At 49.3% G+C, this 24,482-nt stretch overlaps 1 protein-coding gene across 1 annotated transcript; it reads right to left on the bottom strand.

Moving 5' to 3' along the window:
- Window positions 1–13,643: 13,643 nt before the first annotated feature.
- On the bottom strand, window positions 13,644–16,903 carry proca1 (protein interacting with cyclin A1). Its single transcript, XM_018732486.1, has 4 exons — window positions 16,309–16,903; window positions 15,663–15,795; window positions 15,172–15,306; window positions 13,644–15,054 (listed from the first exon to the last, which is right to left on the bottom strand). The coding sequence occupies exons 1-4, from the start codon at window positions 16,901–16,903 to the stop codon at window positions 13,707–13,709; spliced, it is 2,211 nt and encodes a 736-aa protein (XP_018588002.1). The 3' UTR covers window positions 13,644–13,706.
- Between the last annotated feature and the right edge of the window lie 7,579 nt (window positions 16,904–24,482).

Here is a 24,482-nt window from a genome sequence, read left to right on the forward strand (position 1 = left end):
ATGTGCTTTAGTGTACCTTGATGAAATTCTGATCTTCTCTAAAACCTGGGACTTACATGTGCAACAGGTACAAGCAATGTTACAACGGTTCCTCCAGAACAACCTGTTTGTGAAAGGAGAAAAGTGTCTGTTCCACCAGCCACAGGCATCCTTCCTTGAGTACATCCTAAGCAAAGAGGGGGTGGCCATGGACCCAGAGAAGGTCCGGACGGTGCTGGAATGGCCACAACCGAAGACGGTGAAGGCCCTCCAGCGGTTCTTGGGTTTTGCTAACTTTTATCACCAGTTCATCCAGGGGTTCAGCTCCGTTGCTGCCTCCCTAATGGCCCTCATGGCAGGTAAGAGGCCCCATCTGATCTGGACTGACCACGCTTAGCACGCCTTCCAGGAACTAAAGAACAAGTTCATGTCACCACCCATCTTCCACCACCCTGACCCCACTCTCCCCTTCGTGGTGGAAGTGGACGCTTCTGTAGTGGGAGTTGGAGCAGTCATGTCCCAAAGGCAAGGGGATCCCCCTAAGATCAATCTCTGCACCTATTTTTTGCGTAAACTGTCCCAGGCTAAGTAGAATTATGATATAGGGAACTGGGAGTTGCAGGCTATCAAGCTGGCCCTGGAGGAACGGCAGCACTGGCTGGAGGGAACAGTGCATTCCTTCCTTGTTTTGACCAATCACCGCAACCTTGAATACCTCCAGTCCGCGGGCTGGCTCAATCCCGGCCAGGCCACATGGGCACTATTCTTCACCTGGTTCCAGTTTACCATGTCTTACAGGCCGGGTTCCAAGAACACCAAGGCCGATGCCCTCTCGCATCTGCACGACCCTGACCCTCCACCAAGAGCCCTGAATCGATCTTGAGCCAGAACTGTGTGGCAGTTTTTTTCAGGATCTCCAGAGCATCCGGGCAGTTGAACCCAGTTCCACCAACTGACCCAATGGCAAGGAGTACATATTGGTGAGTATGAGGACTCCTCTCTTGCACTGGGCTCCCTCACGGCAGGAAACCCAGGCCTACGCCAGACCCTCTCCCTCCTGCAGGGACAGTTCTGGTGGCCCTCTATGCAGGAGGACATACGGGAGTATGCAGAAGCTTGTTCCACATGCTCCCAAGACACCAACCTAAAAACCCCCGGGGCTGCTGGAACCTCTGCCCATGCCTTCCCGTCCTTGGTCCCAGGTGGCACTGGACTTCCTGGTTGACCTCCCATCATCTGAGGACACAACCACGATACTCACCTTAATAGACTGGTTCTCCAAGGCGTGCCATCTGATTCCCCTACCAAGGCTGCGCCTGGAGATGACCAAGGCTCTCTCCCAACACATGTTTCGTTTGTTTGGCTTGCCGGAAGATATCGTTACAGATCAGGGCCCTCAGTTCACCTCCCTAAAAGCCTTCTGGGACAAGTTGGGGGTGTCAGTGAGCCTTAGTCAAGTCGAACGGCTACAGCAGGATATATCCTGCTTCTTCCACAGCTACTGCTCCCAGAATCAGCACCGGGGACGTCCTTCCGCTCGTCGGAAGGCTTGCAAGACCCGCCTGTGGGGGGGGGGGGGGTACTGTTATTCCCACAACCATGTGCCCCACTCCTGCACTTGCAGCTCATCAAGGAGGTATGGGATAAAAAGCTGGCTCAAATACTCTTGCGTGCAGAACCTCCTCTAGAGCAACTGCAGCGCTTCGCACCATTCTGTGTCATTGTGTTTCCTCCTGTTCGGTTCCTCGACTCTTTGCTCTTGTTTTCCCGGTTCTGACTTCTGCCTACCCCTCTGTATGACATTTACTGGTTGCCTGACCTGTGCCTGCCTCTGATGATTCTGTTGCCTGAATAAACACGCTGCCGCATTTGAGTTCGTCACCTGGATTCCAGAGTTCAAACATGGCAACGTATTTATGTGATAAATCAATCCCATCTTTGTAGTCAGCTTTCTTGTCCCTAGTCACAAATGAGAAATAGTCAGTAGTTAAGGTCAAAAACTTAAATTTTCTCCATGCTATCATCCATTACTCCCCTATGTTAGTTAATATGAAGATGCATGTAAAGCTGAACAAAGCACACTGAAGAGGAGGTTGTGGAGGTGACTGAAAATAAAAAATAAACCCACACCCCAGACTTTAATGTTGCTTCAAGTTAATAGAAGATAATAAATAAAAGCCCTACGACGGGTTGGCATCCCATCCGTGGTGTTCCCTTTCTCATACCTTTTGTGCCACGCCCACACCTTCGGACCAACACGGAACACCTGTGACCCAACGCAGACCGCAGCATAAAAGGCTGCGTCGGACAACCAGCTGATGCGGAACCTTGATCTGCCTCCTCGTTAGCGACCTTCTCCAGCCATTTCCTGTTCCTGAACGCCTTCCCCGAACCCGTCCCTTGTTCCCCCGATCTACTGCCTCCTTCGGATTATCGACCTCTTGCCGGCACACTGACCTCGCCTTTTGGATCCTCCCTGTTACGACGTTCGCACCTCGAAGACCCTTTGCCCATCCTCTGACCTCCTCTCTTGGATTTCCCCGAAGACACCACGATTACCGCTCTGCACTTGGGTCCGCCGCTTCCCTCTGACGCGACCATGACAGAAGGTTTCCGCCAGTTATACGGATCCAGCGGAGCTGAACCATCTCCAAGCGGAGTTGGACTCGCGTGAAGCACACTTGGCAGGTATGGAACAGACGCTGCACAACCTCATCGCCTCTTACAAGCAGGTGGTAAGCGTGCTGAATACGTCGCGTGCGCCCACACAACCCATTGAGAAACGCGCAGCCGGTCCTGCAGCGCCTGACTCGTCGAACGCCACTCCTTCTCCTTCACGCGGTTTCCACTTGTCTCCCCCGACCCGCTTTGACGGGACCCCAGCACAATGTGAAGGCTTCTTGCTTCTATGTGAGCTCGTTTTTTCCAGTATGCCCCCAGTTTACAGCACAGAACAAAGCCGGATCGCCTACGTTCTCTCTCTGCTCACGGGCAAAGCACTTGAGTGGGCGACAGCAGTCTGGACAAATGGCCTCCCCAGCACTTATGCGCAGTTCAAGAGCCGCTTCCTCGCCGTTTTCGGACTGGTTCAACCGGAGGAACAGCTAAGTGAAAGAATCCTGAATCTACAGCAAGGTAACCAACCCGTGGCAGATTACGCCCTAGAATTTCGTGTTCTCGCAGCACGCAGCGATTGGGGAGAGAAAGCCTTGTTGGCTAGTTTTCGCCGTGGTCTAAACCCACTCATCCGTGATGAAATGGTGTTCCGAGGAGAAAGATGGACCCTTGATCGGTTCATAGAAACCGCGGTAACCTTAGATAATCAGATCAGAACCCAGGGACCAGCCTCAGAACCGGCTCCAGAAAGATGCGGTCCCAAACAGGAGGAAGCAAAGCCGATGCAGCTGGGGCTGGGGCGCCTGCCCCTCCCCGAACGACAGCGAAGACTACAAAATCGCCTCTGTCTTTACTGTGGTGACCCTAGTCACTTCCGTCTCCAGTGCCCGGTCCGCCCTGAGATCAAGGTGAGTGGCACCCTCTGTTGTAACCGCCTCGCGGTACCTGTAATGTTATCCTGGGGAGCAGGACAGGTACAGACGCAAGCACTGGTGGATTCGGGAGCAGCAGGGTGCTTCATGGACATTGGGTTTGCTCGGTCTCATAGCATTCCCTCCAAACCCATTGGGGGGCGTCTTAAAGTGACCGCCCTAGATGGCCAGCCCCTCGGTAAGGGTTTTGTAGACCACCAGACAGCCCCTGTAACTGTGAGAGTAGGTGTATGTCACCAGGAAATGTTGAGTTTTTATTTGATTTCGTCTCCGGAGTTGCCCCTGATTCTCGGGTTCCCTTGGCTCTCCAAGCATGACCCAGTGTTTCAGTGGAGTACTGGGGAGTTGGTGGCTTGGGGACCCCAATGTGAGAGAACCTGCTTACAGCTACCCTGTCGAGCTACGTCTACAGAAGGCTCAGAATCGGCACTGCAGGTGCCAGTTCCTCCCGAGTATCAGGATCTAGCGGAGGTTTTTAGCAAGAAACGTGCATCCGAGCTCCCACCGCATCGTCCTTGGGACTGTGCAATCGATCTCTTGCCGGGTACCACGCCTCCGCGTAGTCGCATTTACCCGTTGTCCAGACCCGAACAATCCGCCCTCCAGACTTATATCACCGAAGCCTTAAAGACAGGAATTATTCGACCATCCACGTCCCCCGCGTCTGCCGGGTTTTTTTTCATCGAGAAAAAGGATGGGGGGTTATGGCCCTGTATTGACTATCGGGGGTTGAATAATATTTGTGTGAAATATCCACATCCTCTGCCCTTGATCTCAGCCGCGCTTGAGAACATTCAGCAGGCGCAATGGTTCACAAAGCTAGACCTGAGAAGTGCGTACAATCTAGTCCGTATCCGGCAGGGTGATGAATGGAAGACTGCTTTCAGTACCACCCTGGGTCATTACGAATACCGGGTTATGCCTTTTGGTCTTGCGAATGCACCCAGTGTATTCCAGGCATTTGTGAATCATGTGCTCGGGGACATGATCCACAAAGGTGTCCTGGTATATCTTGACGATATCCTGATTTATTCTGATACGTTGGCCAAGCATGTATTGACTGTCCGACAGGTGCTCCAGAGACTGTTGCAGAACAGATTATATGTGAAGTTGGAGAAATGTGAATTCCACAAGCAGAAGGTCTCCTTCTTGGGGTTCATACTTACCCGAGACGGCATTGCTATGGATCCGGGTAAGGTCCAGACCATCCAGCAATGGCCTCGCCCAACCACCACTAAGGCTCTCCAGCGATTTTTGGGGTTCTCCAATTTTTACCGCCGATTCATCAGGAACTTTAGCACGATCGTCGCACCATTGACAGCGCTTACAGCGAGTAAAACCCCTCGTCTCCCGTGGAACCCAGAAGCCCAACGAGCCTTCGAGAACCTCAAATCCAAGTTCTCTACAGCCCCCATTCTGCATCAACCCGACCCTGAGTTGCCATTCGTGGTGGAGGTTGACGCCTCTGAGTCAGGGGTAGGTGCTGTCCTTTCTCAGAGGCAAGGTAAGCCCGTGAAATTATACCCTTGCGCATTCTTTTCCAGGAAACTGTCTGAGGCTGAACAAAATTACGACATAGGAAATAGAGAGCTCCTGGCAATTAAGTTAGCCCTAGAAGAGTGGAGGCATTGGCTAGAAGGGGCACAACACCCTTTTTTGGTATTCACGGATCATAAGAATTTACAATATCTGCAGACAGCCCGGCGCCTCAACGCGTGTCAGGCCAGGTGGGCGCTGTTCTTTTCTCGGTTCAACTTTACTGTCACTTACAGACCAGGTCCCAAGAACATCAAAGCGGACGCCCTTTCCCGGCTGCATGACGAAACGCAGGAGGTAACGGAAGCGGACTACGTCCTGCCCAGGTCCTGCTTTGTAGCACCCGTTCAGTGGGACTTCACTCAGGACCTGGCCCAAGCCCAACAAGGGGACCCCGAACCACCAGGTAAACCTTCTGGAAAACAATATGTTCCACCAGGTCTGAGGACGACTCTCCTACAATGGGCCCATGACCATCCAGCGGCAGGGCACCCAGGGTTTGGGAAGACTCAGGCTAGGATCCAGCAGCTCTACTGGTGGCCGTCCCTCCGGGAGGACGTACAGGACTACATCCGGGCGTGTCCAGTCTGTGCTCAGTCCAAGGCTTCAAATCAGAGTCCAGCCGGGCTCCTGGAACCCCTGCCGGTACCCAGCCATCCCTGGACGCACCTAGCGTTAGATTTCTTAGTGGACCTCCCACTGTCAGATGGTAAGACCACCATCTTGACCGTGATCAATCGTTTTTCCAAGTCCTGTCGCTTGATTCCTTTGCCCAAGCTCCCCTCTGCCTTGGAGACAGCAGAGTTGCTGTTTCAGCATGTATTCCGGCTCTACGGTATACCCGAAGACATAGTGTCCGACAGGGGTCCTCAGTTCACATCGCGTGTGTGGAGGGCCTTTTGGAAGAAACTCGGGGTCACAGTGAGTATGACATCGGAGTACCACCCTCAAGCCAATGGGCAGGTTGAACGGCTACAGCAAGACATCGGTCGGTACCTCAGAAGCTATTGTCTTGAACACCCAACTCACTGGGTTCGATACCTTCCGTGGGCAGAGTACGCCCACAATACGCTCACCCATACCTCTACAGGTGTCTCTCCTTTTCAGTGCATCTTGGGGTACCAGCCACCATTGTTCCCATGGCAACCAGGGTCCAGCGATGTGCCGGCTGTGGACTCTTGGTACCGAACCAGCGGCGAGGTATGGGCAGCTGTCAGACGGCATCTCCAAGAATCACAAACCCGTATCAAACATCAAGCCGATCGACATCGGCGGCACCTCTCCCTCGCACCCGGACAGAGGGTGTGGCTGTCAACCCGGGGTCTCCAAGGACCGTATATGTCTAAGAAACTCAGCCCAAGGTACATAGGACCCTTTAAGATTATCCGCAGAGTTACCCCGGTCTCTTATCGCCTGCAACTGCCCCAACACCTACGCACACACCCGACGTTCCACGTATCCTTCCTCAAACCCTTGGCCACCTCCCTACACCAGCCCGCAAGCACGCCTCCAGACCCAATTCTCCTGCCTGACGGTGGTGCACCAGCGTATGCGGTACGGGCGCTCCTGGATTCCCGCCGTCGTGGAGGGGTACTCCAGTATCTGGTGGATTGGGAAGGATACGGACCTGAGGAACGGTGCTGGGTAGCGGCGCGAGACATCCTTAATCCAAGCCTCATTGCCGACTTCCACAGCAGTCATCCGGATCGGCCCGCACCTCGGCCTCGAGGCCGTCCCCCTGGTCGCCCTCGAGTGTTCAGGACCGATCCTCGGGGGGGGGGTACTGCCACGCCCACACCTTCGGACCAACACGGAACACCTGTGACCCAACACAGACCGCAGCATAAAAGGCTGCGTCGGACAACCAGCTGATGCGGAACCTTGATCTGCCTCCTCGTTAGCGACCTTCTCCAGCCATTTCCTGTTCCTGAACGCCTTCCCCGAACCCGTCCCTTGTTCCCCCGATCTACTGCCTCCTTCGGATTATCGACCTCTTGCCGGCACACTGACCTCGCCTTTTGGATCCTCCCTGTTACGACGTTCGCACCTCGAAGACCCTTTGCCCGTCCTCTGACCTCCTCTCTTGGATTTCCCCGAAGACACCACGATTACCGCTCTGCACTTGGGTCCGCCGCTTCCCTCTGACGCGACCATGACATTTTGTTTCTATTATTAAGGACCATGAAAGTGAGACCCTGCAGTAGGTGAGCTGTTGATGAAAACCAAAAACTCAATAAATGCCCTGCAGTGAATTTGTAATGCAAACAGAGAAAGGATGGATTTCCATTATCATAGGCCTTGAGTCTTTTAATCTACCTGAGTTAATCTATCTGATAAGTTTTGACAAAGGATCTTAAAATATCCAGTAGTTTTTAGTGACACTGAATTACATAACATTACATCTATTGTAATTCTACAGTTCTAACTGAACTGAGGTCATTCGGCACTTTTTCCGCCTTTCAGAACTGCTTATGGTATTAGTCGTTAGCTGTTGTAACAGTACTGGGGTTAGAAGGTTAGTGTGTTGTATAGTTAGTGATGCCACAAGTTTCTGAATTCATCCCCACTCATGTCTTGGACAGTTCCCGAAAGCCATTTAAAAAATTAATTTGTCACACCAATTCTTGTTTTAAATATCTATAATTTCATTTCAGTTTTATGATATTTATTCTTCTGGTTTGACTAGTCATAAATCCAATATCGCAATTCTAACTTATGACAGCTACAGCGATCTTTCTGTTGCAGATGTTAGTGATGAAATTTCTTCGGTCTGATAAAATTCAATCTGAATGACAACTCATGGGTTTATACTTTTTTGGGAGAACAGACTTGGATAAGGGTAGTTGATTACTTCTGAGAAACATTGTTATATGCTTTCCCTGATTTATGCTTGCAGTTGCATTTCCAATTTTACTCTGACACCATATTCTGTAGGTCACTGTGACTCAGTGTTACTGTTGCAATAAAAATATGTTAATTGTCTTTAGATCATTCAAATAATGTTGGGAACTGTATCTACAACGTATCTACAACGTATCTACAAGAATTTATCATCCGCTACACCCCAACCAGGCTGCTGTGCTCCTCCACCTCTGTCCTCTTGGTGATCCCACTCACCAAAGGTCCAAAAGCAAAAGCACGAAGGTTCTCGGTTCTGCCTCTGATGTGGTGGAACAACCCCCCTCACTCAGAACTGCCGAATCTCTCTCTCCATTTAAAAAGGGTCTTAAAACTTACCTCTTATAGACTCGCTTCACCCATGATCTCTTAAGCTCATGTAAGGTGTAAATGTTTATGCACTATAACTCTGAGATCATAACTGTTGTACTAGGGATAGACCTTCATGCAGTTACTTGTGTAATGTAATGTTAATGTTTTTTTTTTTTTTAATTATTAGGAATATACCCGGGGGGCGCGGTGGCGCCGTGGGTTGGACCGGGTCCTGCTCTCCAGTGGGTCTGGGGTTCGAGTCCCGCTTGGGGTGCCTGGCGGCGGACTGGCGTCCCGTCCTGGGTGTGTCCCCTCCCCCTCTGGCCTTACGCCCTCTGTTGCCGGGTAGGCTCCGGTTCCCCGCGACCCCGTATGGGGCAAGCGGTTCTGAAAATGTGTGTGTGTGTGTATTAGGAATGTGATTATCCAAATATCAACAATTCCTCAGGTTGTATGCAGCTACATGTGATGTACATTGGTTCATATGGTGGAAAGAACCAAATTGACTGTACTTAAGAATCACATGTCTGCAACCCATGTCTCTCTTTCTCCTAATATAATGCACAAATTGTATTTTTCTGCAAGATGTAGGCCTGCGTTGCTTTGGAGAAAAGCGTCTGCTAAGCAAATAAATATAAACTGTTGAAAAGTACTTGCAGAAAACTTGTAGTGAAACTGCAACAAGTCAGAACAGAAATGCAGATGTCTAATTCAAATGCTCTAAATTTATTCACAGATATGCGACTGTCTGTAAAGAATATTTGGAGTCTGCAGAATAATTCTAAGTACCTCAGTTTCAAAACTGGAAATATTTCCAAATTAAATAATGTATGGCTATGACTCGAATTTTTTTCGAAGTCAAAATTATTCCGGATATCTACAGCATATTTATGCATCGTTGAAGTGTGACCAGAAGTTAAATGTCCTTCATACGAGTTGAACGGATCGTCACGCACATCGAGCGATTTAAGAGCGGCAGCATCGCCACCTATCGGTAGTAAAGCGTTACTACAATTACAACAAACCGTAACGAGAAGCAGGTGTCGTGCGGCCCGCGTCATGGGAACAAAAGACAAATGTTTGTCGTTTTACTTATGCTGTTTAAATTTCTTACATTCTGCGCAGACCTCTGACTTGATGGTCTGCATGTCCCGTCTCCCTCCATCAAATCAGATATTATGTAATTTCCCACGGCGGTATCCCGATGCCCCGTTCTTTCTCGGGAAAGTTCTGGCCAGGATGAGCTCAGGACTACCAGACCTCCAGTTCTCTGTGCTCTCAACTTTTCTTCTGGAAAATCACATAATTCACTATGTCTGTATTCATATATACAGTATCTGGGCAGTCCTTATGTTATTTTTAACCTCAAAAGAAATAAGAAAAAATGTCATTGCACTCCAAGTATTATGTCCACTGTTTCTGGTCAGAGATAAGTGTCTTATCTTCAGTGAGGCTTTGCATGGGTTATTATGGGCAACTGCATGGAGCATTTGTTGATGAACATTTTAAAATTAAATATGCATCACAGAAACTAAAATGAACTACTTTCCTTCCCCTGTACTCTGGATTCTTACAGATGCACTTTACGTCTTGCTATAAGAAATTTCATGTTGGCTCAGTACAGGCTTGGAATTCACTTTGACATGTTCTCAGACTACATCAGGCATCTTCAGCCATGGTCCTGATGAATCCTGTGTGCTGGGTTTTGTTCAAGTTGACAACTTAAACATGCTTGACTGAGTTATTAATATTTTGTTCTGTGACAACAAGTTTCAACAAGGTGAATCTAGGTGCAGAGCTGTAATGATGTAAAGAAAAAAAAAAAAAAAAATCCACATGAAATGAGGCATTCCTACACAACATCAGGTTGTCATGGCAGCAGACAGACAGGAGAGAGACAGGTAGGTCGAGGACCCAATCGCAGGTTGGTTTTATTCAGACAACCAGATTTGAAGGACAAGACAAGATCCAGGTCAGGAACAGGCGAAGGGCTTTCTGGGCATGAACATTACCATCCAGGCAATCCAAACTTGTCATTGTAGCACACAGGCAAGACCCAAAGAGCAAAGCCACTGAGACTGCAAGGGCACAATTGCATGAATCCACATCATGTTGTTGTCACGGAGCTCCTTATATCCTGGGTCTCTCTGATTAGAGACAGGTGTTGCCGATCCACTTGTTCCCGGGGGCGTGACACAGGTGAGATAAACAAGGAAATTTACTACTTGGGCAGTACTACACATTGTCAGCTGTGATAACATAAAGACCTTGCAAAGACTGTCACTGCCAGTTTTTATTAAGATAGTCCTCATTGGCAGATGAGGCCCAGGTCGGCAGGATTGCTGCTAGAATTCTAGAAAAGGGGATTCTTCTTTGGGATTGTTTCCAGAATTTACATTTAGATTTAGATTTACATTTACATTTATTCATTTAGCAGACACTTTTCTCCAAACTGACATATAGCTGTATCTCAGAGAAAAATAGAAAGAGTGCGTTACATCAACAATTTGATACAACAAGGCTCAACATCACTTTAATTGTATTATTTTTTCATGGACATGCACAATAGTGAAAAGATGCCCCTTGAAAAGCAGTATTTAGTTAAATGGTGAGCTTAGTTAATAATTTAGTCTTCTTGTTCTTTAAGTAATTAATCAAGACCAAATTCTGTAAGAGTTTCTTCACTTGTTCAGTAGAGATTACAAAAAACACATTGTCACCTATCAATTTTCTCAGACCAAGATCAATTTGGTTTCACACGATAGCACACTGGGTCCTCTGCCTACATGTCTGGTTCAGTTAGGTTTAAACTTTGTGCTTTTTAATTTGCAGCTGCAATGGGATAATAACACTGAACCAAGAAGGTTGTCCTCTGCCAGAACTAGAGTTGAATAAGTGTGAACTAGATGAACCACAGTGAAGGATAACATGTTACATTTCTCCTGCAGAGTGAAAGCTCACTATGCACTGACTAGTTTAGTGCCTTTCCTGCATTCATTGTCTCACCTTATCCCTGGAAACTTCACTAGACACTTTTGAGCCGATGCTGGGCAAATCACTGACGGAGTACAAAAATAAGCCTGCAATGGGAGGCAGAGGAAAGTGACAGAAAGTGTAACATTGGATGCCTTGCAAATGAAACTAAATCTCTTAATACCTCATTATCTGGTACTGTTGTCCAGTTGATGTCTAGGTGTTGCTATGTTTGTCCTAATGCACCCAACTGGGAAACAACTGAAGACACACACACACACACACACACATTTTCAGAACTGCTTGTCCCTCACAGGGTCACGGGGAACCGGAGCCTACCCGGCAACACAGGGCGTAAGGCCGGAGGGGGAAGGGGACACACCCAGGACGGGACGCCAGTCCGTCGCAAGGCACCCCAAGCGGGACTTGAACCCCAGACCCACCAGAGAGCAGGACTGCGGTCCAACCCACTGCGCCACCGCACCCCCTCCAACTGAAGACACACCATTTCAAATAGCATAAGTATGAAATTGTCTTGTCACATCATGAGGAGAAAATTACTCTTTTTTCTATTACCCTGTTAGATTGTTCCTCATACCTTGTTCTGGATTAATAATGAATATAGGAAGGTACAGAGCTGAATGTTCTTGGAGATCACCATTGTGTAAATTATTCAGGTGTACAACTCTTTCCTCCCAAAGAACACTGAGGAAAATTATATAATTTTACTTTTGTTATGCAGTTAACAATCAGATTCTTTGTCAAGAATCCAAAAGGGCCTTTTTGCCAACTGGAGCCATTTCTCATCGGCAAGATCAGAGAAAGACTTTGTTAATGTTGCGTAGTATGGGAATTTGAACTTCTTTCTGAAAGTTCTCGTTGTTGGAAGTCCACAGTGGCTTTCGTGTCAAAGGATTCAGAAAATTCAGACCCAGATAACCAGGTCAATCTGGATTTTGAATTTGCAAGTTTTATCAAAAGATGAAAAGAAAGAAACAACCCATTGACTTTGCTACAAGTTTAATAAGTCATATTCACTTCTACCATCTTGTCTATAAAAATAATACTTAAGGTCACAGTTTCTCAGTTTCAATCAAGGGATAAACTTTCACCAGCACTGACCCAAGCTAACAACATAAGATGATATAGCCCTGTAAATACTTAGCTCTAAGTAAATTTCACAGAATGCCATGTGTAGAAGTTAAACGATTACCAGAAGTGCCAAATGTTTACCAGAATGTGCCCAGATAGTAGCAGACTTTCACTGAAAGCCATCAACTTGAATTTTCCCGGATTTGAACATTATAAGATGAATGAGCTCAGCCTGAATGAGCAGGAAAACAGAATGGGGGCGGGATTACAACAGAGAAAATTAGATTGCTCACTGTTTGAGACATTTATGTTGTAGGAAGGCTGCACAAAACATTTAGATGCTGAAGATTAGTTTATAACAGGTTGTCAGATGCACCTGATTTATATTTGAGTATTTTCACAAGGTCCATGAGCGCATGCGTTCCTTTCAGACAGTGGAAGTGACATTGCTTTGTGTGGAAATCATGTGATGGTCAGCTGGTGAGGGATTTTTGCTTCTTACGCTTGGTGTCGCTCTCTTTTTTAACGCAGGAAAGCATGTGGGATGCAGAGCGATTATCCCCTGTGAGGAATGTGGCCCCTTAGCCCACAAAGCCTCATTTGTGGAAGGAACTCTGAAGGCCATAGTCTATGCACAAAACATAGTAAGAAAATAGCAAATTACTTTGTATAGCAAGTTCAGCTTGTTTCTGTGTGTACACATCTTTTAGTCTAAATAGTAGGTGTAGATAGTTACTGTTAAGCAGTGCAAGCTGAGTTCTATTGGCCCATTACTTAGTCTTATTCTAATTAAAATTATCCCATTATGGTATTTTAACTATGAGATAGGGACAACATTTTAAAACCAGTCTTTTACATTTAACTGATGCTTTTCTCCAAAGGAACTTACAATTATTTACTCATTTATACAGCTGGGCAACTTTTACTGGAGCGAATCAGGGTGAGTACCTTGCTTAAGGGTACTACAGCTGGAGGTGGGATTCAGATTGTGACTTTTGGGTCTACAGAACAACTTACAGTGTTAAGATACCTATAAGTACTTACCCATTTATACAGCTGGGTAATTTTAGTGCAGCAATTTAGGGTAAGTACATTGCTCATGGCTACTACAGCAGTAGGTGAAATTTGAACTGACAACCTTCAGATCCCAAGGCAGTGCTATCGGCTACCTTTTGTTATATGAAAGGTCCTTCAAGGAACAATGTTCTATTTATAGAAGTTATATTGCAAACAGCTTAATGGGTTTTAGTGTTAGTGTTGAATAGAATTTCATATATTCGCAATAATCTGCGTAGTCTGCTTCCTCATACAGTTTGTTACTTTCACCATTTACATCATTTCTCTCTTTAGATCTGTGCAGGTAGCAACCTAAACAGAAGGCACAACACTGCTTAAAGTGGGAGTGATCTTCCTCCCTCTTCTTCGTCCCCGTCTTCCCTTACGCTGCTTTACTTGAGTAACATTGAAAGTGGGCACTGTGGACATTGTCACAAAATCTTGTTTGGTTTTGCTCTCTGAGCTTTTTAGCTCAACCGTCCCACCGCTGCGGATGTTAGAGGAGGGCGAGGCATTGGTGCCAGAGATGTAACTTGTGGTTGTCTGGATTTTTGTTGCACTGGGATTAGTAATATTAAGCATGGAAAGAGGAATTCCTCTGTTCTTTTTCCCTTGTTTGTCTTTGAGCTTGTGCATTGTATTTTTGAGAAAGTTCACATTGGGTGTGTTGGCAGTTGTAGTCAACAATCCTTTTATTTTGTGACTTTGTAACTTTTGGGGTCCAAACCCCCAATTAGTGTCACCATTAAAGATAGCTGAGGGGGTAGTATCTGTATTGTACCTTGTGTTTTTTTGGGTTTTATCTGTGGCTGTGGTACTGGAACTTGGTGTTGCAGGTTCAGGAGTTGTTTTTTGTTTTGTCCCTGCTCCTTGTGTTTCTGCTGACTTTTGCCTGTTGAGCTGTACAACATTCATTTTTGTTGCATTCCCCATCAAGGAGAGATGGCCTTTTCCTCTTTGGTGCTGAAGTTTGTGAAACTCCAGCTTTTCAGGCTCAACCAGAAGAGCAGCAGCAGAGGTGACGGCACTGATGACTGTGTTATCTGACTGTCTTTGGGGTTCATCTTTCATAAGTTCATTAGAAAGCTCTCCTTTGTCTTGCACACCTGCCAGGCTGTTATCAAAGGTGTTCAAACTTTGCTCCACCTTGTGCCCATCATAAGTGGGATTGTTTGCAAGACTGTTGTCAATGACATCCTTCATTTTGGGACCTGTCGGAGTCACGCTGGTGGCCTCTTCCACTTTGGCAAGGGTGTTTACTCTCTGCTTTCGCTTCCGCCCCTTGCCTTTTTTCTTGCTGCCTTTTTTCTTCTTGCCCATCTTCTTCTTCTTCTTCTTCTTTCTGTTCTTTCTGTTGGTGCCTGACACCTCTTCTTTAGCAGCCTCAACTGTGGAGCTGTGAGAGGTGGAAACAGTGGCAAGCACCTTAATGAAATCTTCTGCTGCCGTAACAACCCTCCCAATGGAGGGCTCATCATGGGTTGTGCTCTGAAGGCTTGATGCTGGTACCGGGGTGGTGGTCTCCAACCCCTCTCCATCTTCCTTCGCTTTCAGTACTCGAGGTGCTATCGTCAGCTTGTCAATGACATCTATGCCCCCAAAGTCATATGGTATAGATTCTTTCATCACAGCCACAGGGACGTTGTCATATCTCTTGCACCTTTTAAAGAAACGATGTTCAGATTCAGAAGATTTGGTCCTTAAACTGATATCACAGCAGTACATGAACCATCCAAGGGCAGCTGTCACCCAAGGGAAAATTGTATGGAATACTTACATTCCATACCAGTGGCGTTCCACACACTGCTCCTCATATGTGAAGTCAAAACATGGCACCTCAATTACATTGAAGAATGCCTGGCCAACCACCCGGGAGGATGTGTCATTGACCTTTCGTAAGCAGTCCTTCAGCCTGAGAGAAGCAGAGAAAGTGCGAGATCAGCAGAGACACATCTCACAGTGAACGTGACAAAATCACTGCTACGTTGCTGTAAAAGATTTGTTGTCAGACTCAGACAAGCACAGTGCTTTGCACTTTACAACAGCAGCATAAAAACACACCAAAATGGATTTGTTGCAACCACCTGTAAAACTGCATGCAAAAATCAACAGTGCTAAGTTAGCATTTAAATAAACTCTCGGGGGAGTTTACTCTAACCACGAAGGTATCGTAAATTTTCATAATCCTCCCCAGAGGTATGCATTCTGCAGTTTAGCCAAAATATGAAATTGCTTTTCTTTTAGTTTTATCCTGCATCAATGACTCACGCATTGTCGCAGTTGCAGTGGCTGATGGAATGCCATTTAAAGTTGGTATAACCAAAGTTGTGGGAGAAGGCCTGGATGACATATGGGCAGTGGTCATGGATCCTGCAACAACTGTCCGTCTCTGCAAATTCACCTGCAAGGGGCCAAGGCATCACTCACAGAAAAAAGAGCAGCTGTTGTGAAAGGTCCCTACCCTTGCCTGTGGGCAAAGCTCTACAATAACAATTCACAAAACAATGATCTTGCCGATTACATGTATGAAACGGGACTTTTCGAAAACAAACTCATAAAAATGAAACGAAAAAATTAATTTCCACATTTATACAGTAAAACGGGTGGTCTCTGCTCTTAGGCACCCCACTGTTTATTTCAGAGGCACGTTGCTCTTTATTTGTAACCACGTGTAGCCAACAAAAATAACCCAGTTGTCAAATACTTCATTCTTTGTCAGTAAAATAAAGAATAATAACTACAACAAAAAGGAGCAGCAGGTAGAGGAGCAGTTAAGGACTCAGTGTCAAAGGGCTCCGCTTCGAGTGACACCTCCTGCGCAATAGCCCTATGGGTATCTCAGTGAAAGGGTCATTTAAATTCACACGTACAATGGAAATAAAGGCAGCAGTGGAGGGTTTTACAGTGACTTTACCCAGGTGGTCGTAGCTGTCCGCGATGTTGCCTGCTCCACACCACAGTGTCCCCGGGTAGGTGAAGCCGCGCTTGGTTCTGCGCGGGACGCGGCCGGATTCGGGACCCTCTGTGCCCTTCCTGCTCCTGCTCTCCGGCACCGAAGCGCTGGGAGCGGCCGGCGAGTTGGAGGAGCCGGCGGCGGAGCGCTCGGTTCGCTTCGACCTCCTCTGAGCGTGGAACGCCCGGCAATGCGATTTCGCCTCGGCCACGCTCGCCCGACTCCGCTCGGAAGCAGCGCGCCTGCCCCTCTGCTCCTTGAGCCCCAGGCGGCACACGTGCATGAAGGACTTCACTTCCATCGGGTTGCTGGTGACGGAACAGTCCAGCAGGTTTCCCGCGGGGTCGTGGACAGATCGCACCTCCTCGATGCCGTCCGACACCTGCCGGATCATGTAGTTCCCTCCCGCGCTGGAGCTCCTGGCGCAGAAGGTGCTGTTGAGCATGTAAAACACCTCCTTGCCGCCTCTCTCTGCATCCAGAGGGAGAACGAGAAAGTGGCCCTTCGCGAAGTTTCCGTCCAGGTGGGACAGCAGGACGAGGATCACGGACCACATGGCGGCACGTTCAGCACCGCGAGCTCGTAGACAGCGGCCCCTGCGCTCGCCCGCCTAGGAGCCTCGGACTTATAAAGGAGCCACCTCGGTGGTACGATTATTAATACTTTGACTAACAATAGCCTGCTGGGAGGGGTCTCGTTGTATTAACCCCTCCCTCCCTGGAACAAGCTCCATAAATCAAATTGTGCGCTCAAGGTATGCTTTCGTCGGATGTGTTAACGTTAGGATCTGTACGAAAAGTCATCAGCCACTGATCGGCGTTGAGGAAGCTCCACAAAAAGATTTTTTTTTTTAAATTTCCAAAAAAAAAAACAATTTGCGTTATTCGGCTACATGAGCCATCATAAATGTCGCAATTCGGGTATATTGAAATATCTGTAGAACATGATACAGAGAAGAGCGGAGAAAAAGTCCCATCCGGAATCATGTGAAAGTCGTGCCAGTTCTCAGGGTCACTTCAATCACAGTCACTGCAGTGGTGACACAGTTAATGCAAGTAATATCCGCTGGGGGTGCCGTGACCGCAGGTTACCCCCCACCACCACCCCCCTCCCCGCCTCCCTTTTTCCTAAAGTCGAGGTTTAGTTTGGTGACGCCTGGAGGAGGAGGTTCCTCTCGCGCTTACCATGGTAACAGGGAATGGGGTGATCCATTCGACCCACGAGATTGGGCATCTCCCAGTCCCCTGAAAGGGCATGGGTACAACCTACTTAAAATGTTGGAACAAAAGTCTTTTCTCATGGAGAACAAGGGTTTACATGAAAGCCTCACTAACCCAGAAGCTTTAAATATGTAAAACATAAGGTATGTCACAACAGGGTGGCACCTCTTCTAATATCCTTACCTCTAAGTTTCCTAGCTATTATGTTTGGACATTATGTGTAACTCACACTAACAGCATGTTTTGAACATTTTTGCATGGGGGGTTTCCAAGGTGAAAGGTCATAAGAGCAAACCCCATATATGGCAGCAGGTCAAGCATTCTGGATGGTCCATTGGCACCATTGCTAAACAGACTTATTACAAGTCATGCTAAGTTCACAAAATAGTGCCTTAAGGGGATTGGCATCTACTGAGCAGTGCCTTAACCCAATATACAGCAGGACAAGGTAAAAAATGTTTAATTATCATGACTGAATGAAACAACCATTTATTACATGCAGTAGGTTTATTTATATTTCTTTGTCTGCCTTACAGGGAGTTGTGCATTCCTGTGATCTGGTGAATATGTTGAGTGTACCCACTGAGATGCAAAAAACAGTCTCCAGTGAAAAGAAAAATATAAATTAAACTGAAATCTGTCAAAAGATGTGTACCACAAATCATCAGAATTTATATTAAAGAATCTGAGTATATTATGAAATTACAAAAGAAATACAATTAGCATAGACATGACATATTCTGTACCAAAGTGAGAAATAAATAAAATGGAATAGACTCCAAGTGAACTAACAACCAATACTAGGTAAAAAGACATATTTTTGCTTTCATCTATGTTGCTTTTTATTAGTCATTTTAACTTACTTTTAACAAGATCCGATTTCAAAAAAAGAATACTCTGCCCCAAAAACTCAAAAAAGAGATGAAGATCCCCATTTCACTTAAGACCTTGAAAAGTAATGTCCACACTTAGTTGTCTTTACTGTTTTACCTTACTTTTTAGAATAATACTGACCATTCCAAAGAAACAATACTCCAAAGTGCAATGGTAGATAAACAGCTGTTCTTCAGCAATTGTAAAATAATCTTTTTTGGTGCTGGCTGAGCTGCTGCTGAGTCCATCTTTGATGAGACAGTGTTAAACACCTCCACCATTCAGCAAGCGGATCTGTATCAATATTTGACATTCCTAAAGATAACAGACAATGCTTTAAAAGACCACAATGGGTCTACACAGATCCGTACAGTTGAAAGCTGAAAGATTGGTTCTTAAATAGACATCAGACAGCAGCAAAGAAATAAAATTACAAATTATAGTTTACTGTGAAAACTATTTAAATCCGAGGTGAATGAAGATGTAATGGTAAATTGTGTTAATTTTGTGCTACTGTTATTTAATTGCTGTTTCTAAGCCTTTTCATTCTTCATTTCCTCTCCTACTGATTTGGCTTCTCCACATCTCAGACTTCACTGTCATCAAGGTCTTGCTGCTGGTTCAGTTCAGCATGTAAGCTAGTGTCTGTGTTTTTTGTTCCTAAACAAGGTCCACTTTCGATAATGAGATACATATTCAGACACAGTTGAGTCTAAGACCAAACATCTTAAAAACACCTGTGTCAAGCTGCCCCACATTATCAAATTTATACGAATCATTCTCGTCAGGCACATACTGTTACATTAAAAATTGTATAGTGCATTATTCTTTGTTTTTAGAGGACTGAGGGCAATTCTGGGTATAAAACGTGCTGTACAATGCAAATCATGGTTCCTTGAGTTGTTTTCACTGGGATGAGCAAAGATTCATACAGTTCTCCGATTTCAACCACAGAGTCTAGGAGTCCTTGGACAGTGTCCAAACTCCAGTGATGAAGGAGTCAAGTTTAATATTTTCCCTTTCAGCTGAAGCACTTGAGCTGTATTTAAAAAAAAAAAAAAAATCTAAGATCCTGCCAACATCCGTGTCTCAAGCAAACAAAAAATGTGTGAATCACAGACAACAAAAAAAAATTTTTTTTGATTGACAGCAATAGAGGCTCCAGCTTGGCCTATAACTGGAGATAGGGTTAAGGCTGGAGCTAGGGTTAGGAATCGAGCTAGAGTAAGTGCTGGAGCCAGGCGAATGGTTTCAGCTTTTTGCGGGGCCGGCGCTGTGGTGTGCACAGCAGCCAGAGTTCAGCTGGGAGCTAGGGTTAGGGCTGGAGATAGGGTCAAGGCTGGAGCCTGGGCTATGGCCTGAGACAGCGTTAAGGCTGGAGCTAGGGTTAGGGTTCGGGCAAGGGCAAGTGCTGGAGCCCGGCTAATGGTTTCAGCTTTTTGCGGGGCCGGCGCTGTGGTGTGCACAGCAGCCAGAGTTCAGCTGGGAGCTAGGGTTAGGGCTGGAGATAGGGTCAAGGCTGGAGCCTGGGCTATGGCCTGAGACAGCGTTAAGGCTGGAGCTAGGGTTAGGGTTCGGGCAAGGGCAAGTGCTGGAGCCCGGCTAATGGTTTCAGCTTTTTGCGGGGCCGGCGCTGTGGTGTGCACAGCAGCCAGAGTTCAGCTGGGAGCTAGGGTTAGGGCTGGAGATAGGGTCAAGGCTGGAGCCTGGGCTATGGCCTGAGGACAGCGTTAAGGCTGGAGCTAGGGTTAGGGTTCGGGCAAGGGCAAGTGCTGGAGCCCGGCTAATGGTTTCAGCTTTTTGCGGGGCCGGCGCTGTGGTGTGCACAGCAGCCAGAGTTCAGCTGGGAGCTAGGGTTAGGGCTGGAGATAGGGTCAAGGCTGGAGCCTGGGCTATGGCCTGAGACAGCGTTAAGGCTGGAGCTAGGGTTAGGGTTCGGGCTAGGGCAAGTGCTGGAGCCCGGCTAATGGTTTCAGCTTTTTGCGGGGCCGGCGCTGTGGTGTGCACAGCAGCCAGAGTTCAGCTGGGAGCTAGGGTTAGGGCTGGAGATAGGGTCAAGGCTGGAGCCTGGGCTATGGCCTGAGACAGCGTTAAGGCTGGAGCTAGGGTTAGGGTTCGGGCAAGGGCAAGTGCTGGAGCCCGGCTAATGGTTTCAGCTTTTTGCGGGGCCGGCGCTGTGGTGTGCACAGCAGCCAGAGTTCAGCTGGGAGCTAGGGTTAGGGCTGGAGATAGGGTCAAGGCTGGAGCCTGGGCTATGGCCTGAGACAGCGTTAAGGCTGGAGCTAGGGTTAGGGTTCGGGCAAGGGCAAGTGCTGGAGCCCGGCTAATGGTTTCAGCTTTTTGCGGGGCCGGCGCTGTGGTGTGCGCAGCAGCCAGAGTTCAGCTGGGAGCTAGGGTTAGGGCTGGAGATAGGGTCAAGGCTGGAGCCTGGGCTATGGCCTGAGACAGCGTTAAGGCTGGAGCTAGGGTTAGGGTTCGGGCAAGGGCAAGTGCTGGAGCCCGGCTAATGGTTTCAGCTTTTTGCGGGGCCGGCGCTGTGGTGTGCACAGCAGCCAGAGTTCAGCTGGGAGCTAGGGTTAGGGCTGGAGATAGGGTCAAGGCTGGAGCCTGGGCTATGGCCTGAGACAGCGTTAAGGCTGGAGCTAGGGTTAGGGTTCGGGCAAGGGCAAGTGCTGGAGCCCGGCTAATGGTTTCAGCTTTTTGCGGGGCCGGCGCTGTGGTGTGCACAGCAGCCAGAGTTCAGCTGGGAGCTAGGGTTAGGGCTGGAGATAGGGTCAAGGCTGGAGCCTGGGCTATGGCCTGAGGACAGCGTTAAGGCTGGAGCTAGGGTTAGGGTTCGGGCAAGGGCAAGTGCTGGAGCCCGGCTAATGGTTTCAGCTTTTTGCGGGGCCGGCGCTGTGGTGTGCACAGCAGCCAGAGTTCAGCTGGGAGCTAGGGTTAGGGCTGGAGATAGGGTCAAGGCTGGAGCCTGGGCTATGGCCTGAGACAGCGTTAAGGCTGGAGCTAGGGTTAGGGTTCGGGCAAGGGCAAGTGCTGGAGCCCGGCTAATGGTTTCAGCTTTTTGCGGGGCCGGCGCTGTGGTGTGCACAGCAGCCAGAGTTCAGCTGGGAGCTAGGGTTAGGGCTGGAGATAGGGTCAAGGCTGGAGCCTGGGCTACGGCCTGAGACAGCATTAAGGCTGGAGCTAGGGTTAGGGTTCGGGCAAGGGCAAGTGCTGGAGCCCGGCTAATGGTTTCAGCTTTTTGCGGGGCCGGCGCTGTGGTGTGCACAGCAGCCAGAGTTCAGCTGGGAGCTAGGGTTAGGGCTGGAGATAGGGTCAAGGCTGGAGCCTGGGCTATGGCCTGAGACAGCGTTAAGGCTGGAGCTAGGGTTAGGGTTCGGGCAAGGGCAAGTGCTGGAGCCCGGCTAATGGTTTCAGCTTTTTGCGGGGCCGGCGCTGTGGTGTGCACAGCAGCCAGAGTTCAGCTGGGAGCTAGGGTTAGGGCTGGAGATAGGGTCAAGGCTGGAGCCTGGGCTATGGCCTGAGACAGCGTTAAGGCTGGAGCTAGGGTTAGGGTTCGGGCAAGGGCAAGTGCTGGAGCCCGGCTAATGGTTTCAGCTTTTTGCGGGGCCGGCGCTGTGGTGTGCACAGCAGCCAGAGTTCAGCTGGGAGCTAGGGTTAGGGCTGGAGATAGGGTCAAGGCTGGAGCCTGGGCTATGGCCTGAGACAGCGTTAAGGCTGGAGCTAGGGTTAGGGTTCGGGCAAGGGCAAGTGCTGGAGCCCGGCTAATGGTTTCAGCTTTTTGCGGGGCCGGCGCTGTGGTGTGCACAGCAGCCAGAGTTCAGCTGGGAGCTAGGGTTAGGGCTGGAGATAGGGTCAAGGCTGGAGCCTGGGCTATGGCCTGAGACAGCGTTAAGGCTGGAGCTAGGGTTAGGGTTCGGGCAAGGGCAAGTGCTGGAGCCCGGCTAATGGTTTCAGCTTTTTGCGGGGCCGGCGCTGTGGTGTGCACAGCAGCCAGAGTTCAGCTGGGAGCTAGGGTTAGGGCTGGAGATAGGGTCAAGGCTGGAGCCTGGGCTATGGCCTGAGACAGCGTTAAGGCTGGAGCTAGGGTTAGGGTTCGGGCAAGGGCAAGTGCTGGAGCCCGGCTAATGGTTTCAGCTTTTTGCGGGGCCGGCGCTGTGGTGTGCACAGCAGCCAGAGTTCAGCTGGGAGCTAGGGTTAGGGCTGGAGATAGGGTCAAGGCTGGAGCCTGGGCTATGGCCTGAGACAGCGTTAAGGCTGGAGCTAGGGTTAGGGTTCGGGCAAGGGCAAGTGCTGGAGCCCGGCTAATGGTTTCAGCTTTTTGCGGGGCCGGCGCTGTGGTGTGCACAGCAGCCAGAGTTCAGCTGGGAGCTAGGGTTAGGGCTGGAGATAGGGTCAAGGCTGGAGCCTGGGCTATGGCCTGAGACAGCGTTAAGGCTGGAGCTAGGGTTAGGGTTCGGGCAAGGGCAAGTGCTGGAGCCCGGCTAATGGTTTCAGCTTTTTGCGGGGCCGGCGCTGTGGTGTGCACAGCAGCCAGAGTTCAGCTGGGAGCTAGGGTTAGGGCTGGAGATAGGGTCAAGGCTGGAGCCTGGGCTATGGCCTGAGACAGCAGTTAAGGCTGGAGCTAGGGTTAGGGTTCGGGCAAGGGCAAGTGCTGGAGCCCGGCTAATGGTTTCAGCTTTTTGCGGGGCCGGCGCTGTGGTGTGCACAGCAGCCAGAGTTCAGCTGGGAGCTAGGGTTAGGGCTGGAGATAGGGTCAAGGCTGGAGCCTGGGCTATGGCCTGAGACAGCGTTAAGGCTGGAGCTAGGGTTAGGGTTCGGGCAAGGGCAAGTGCTGGAGCCCGGCTAATGGTTTCAGCTTTTTGCGGGGCCGGCGCTGTGGTGTGCACAGCAGCCAGAGTTCAGCTGGGAGCTAGGGTTAGGGCTGGAGATAGGGTCAAGGCTGGAGCCTGGGCTATGGCCTGAGACAGCATAAGGCTGGAGCTAGGGTTAGGGTTCGGGCAAGGGCAAGTGCTGGAGCCCGGCTAATGGTTTCAGCTTTTTGCGGGGCCGGCGCTGTGGTGTGCACAGCAGCCAGAGTTCAGCTGGGAGCTAGGGTTAGGGCTGGAGATAGGGTCAAGGCTGGAGCCTGGGCTATGGCCTGAGACAGCGTTAAGGCTGGAGCTAGGGTTAGGGTTCGGGCAAGGGCAAGTGCTGGAGCCCGGCTAATGGTTTCAGCTTTTTGCGGGGCCGGCGCTGTGGTGTGCACAGCAGCCAGAGTTCAGCTGGGAGCTAGGGTTAGGGCTGGAGATAGGGTCAAGGCTGGAGCCTGGGCTATGGCCTGAGACAGCGTTAAGGCTGGAGCTAGGGTTAGGGTTCGGGCAAGGGCAAGTGCTGGAGCCCGGCTAATGGTTTCAGCTTTTTGCGGGGCCGGCGCTGTGGTGTGCACAGCAGCCAGAGTTCAGCTGGGAGCTAGGGTTAGGGCTGGAGATAGGGTCAAGGCTGGAGCCTGGGCTATGGCCTGAGACAGCGTTAAGGCTGGAGCTAGGGTTAGGGTTCGGGCAAGGGCAAGTGCTGGAGCCCGGCTAATGGTTTCAGCTTTTTGCGGGGCCGGCGCTGTGGTGTGCACAGCAGCCAGAGTTCAGCTGGGAGCTAGGGTTAGGGCTGGAGATAGGGTCAAGGCTGGAGCCTGGGCTATGGCCTGAGACAGCATTAAGGCTGGAGCTAGGGTTAGGGTTCGGGCAAGGGCAAGTGCTGGAGCCCGGCTAATGGTTTCAGCTTTTGCGGGGCCGGCGCTGTGGTGTGCACAGCAGCCAGAGTTCAGCTGGGAGCTAGGGTTAGGGCTGGAGATAGGGTCAAGGCTGGAGCCTGGGCTATGGCCTGAGACAGCATTAAGGCTGGAGCTAGGGTTAGGGTTCGGGCAAGGGCAAGTGCTGGAGCCCGGCTAATGGTTTCAGCTTTTTGCGGGGCCGGCGCTGTGGTGTGCACAGCAGCCAGAGTTCAGCTGGGAGCTAGGGTTAGGGCTGGAGATAGGGTCAAGGCTGGAGCCTGGGCTATGGCCTG

The sequence above is a fragment of the Scleropages formosus genome, chromosome 10, assembly GCF_900964775.1.
Source record: "Scleropages formosus chromosome 10, fSclFor1.1, whole genome shotgun sequence".
Classification (NCBI taxonomy): domain Eukaryota; kingdom Metazoa; phylum Chordata; class Actinopteri; order Osteoglossiformes; family Osteoglossidae; genus Scleropages; species Scleropages formosus.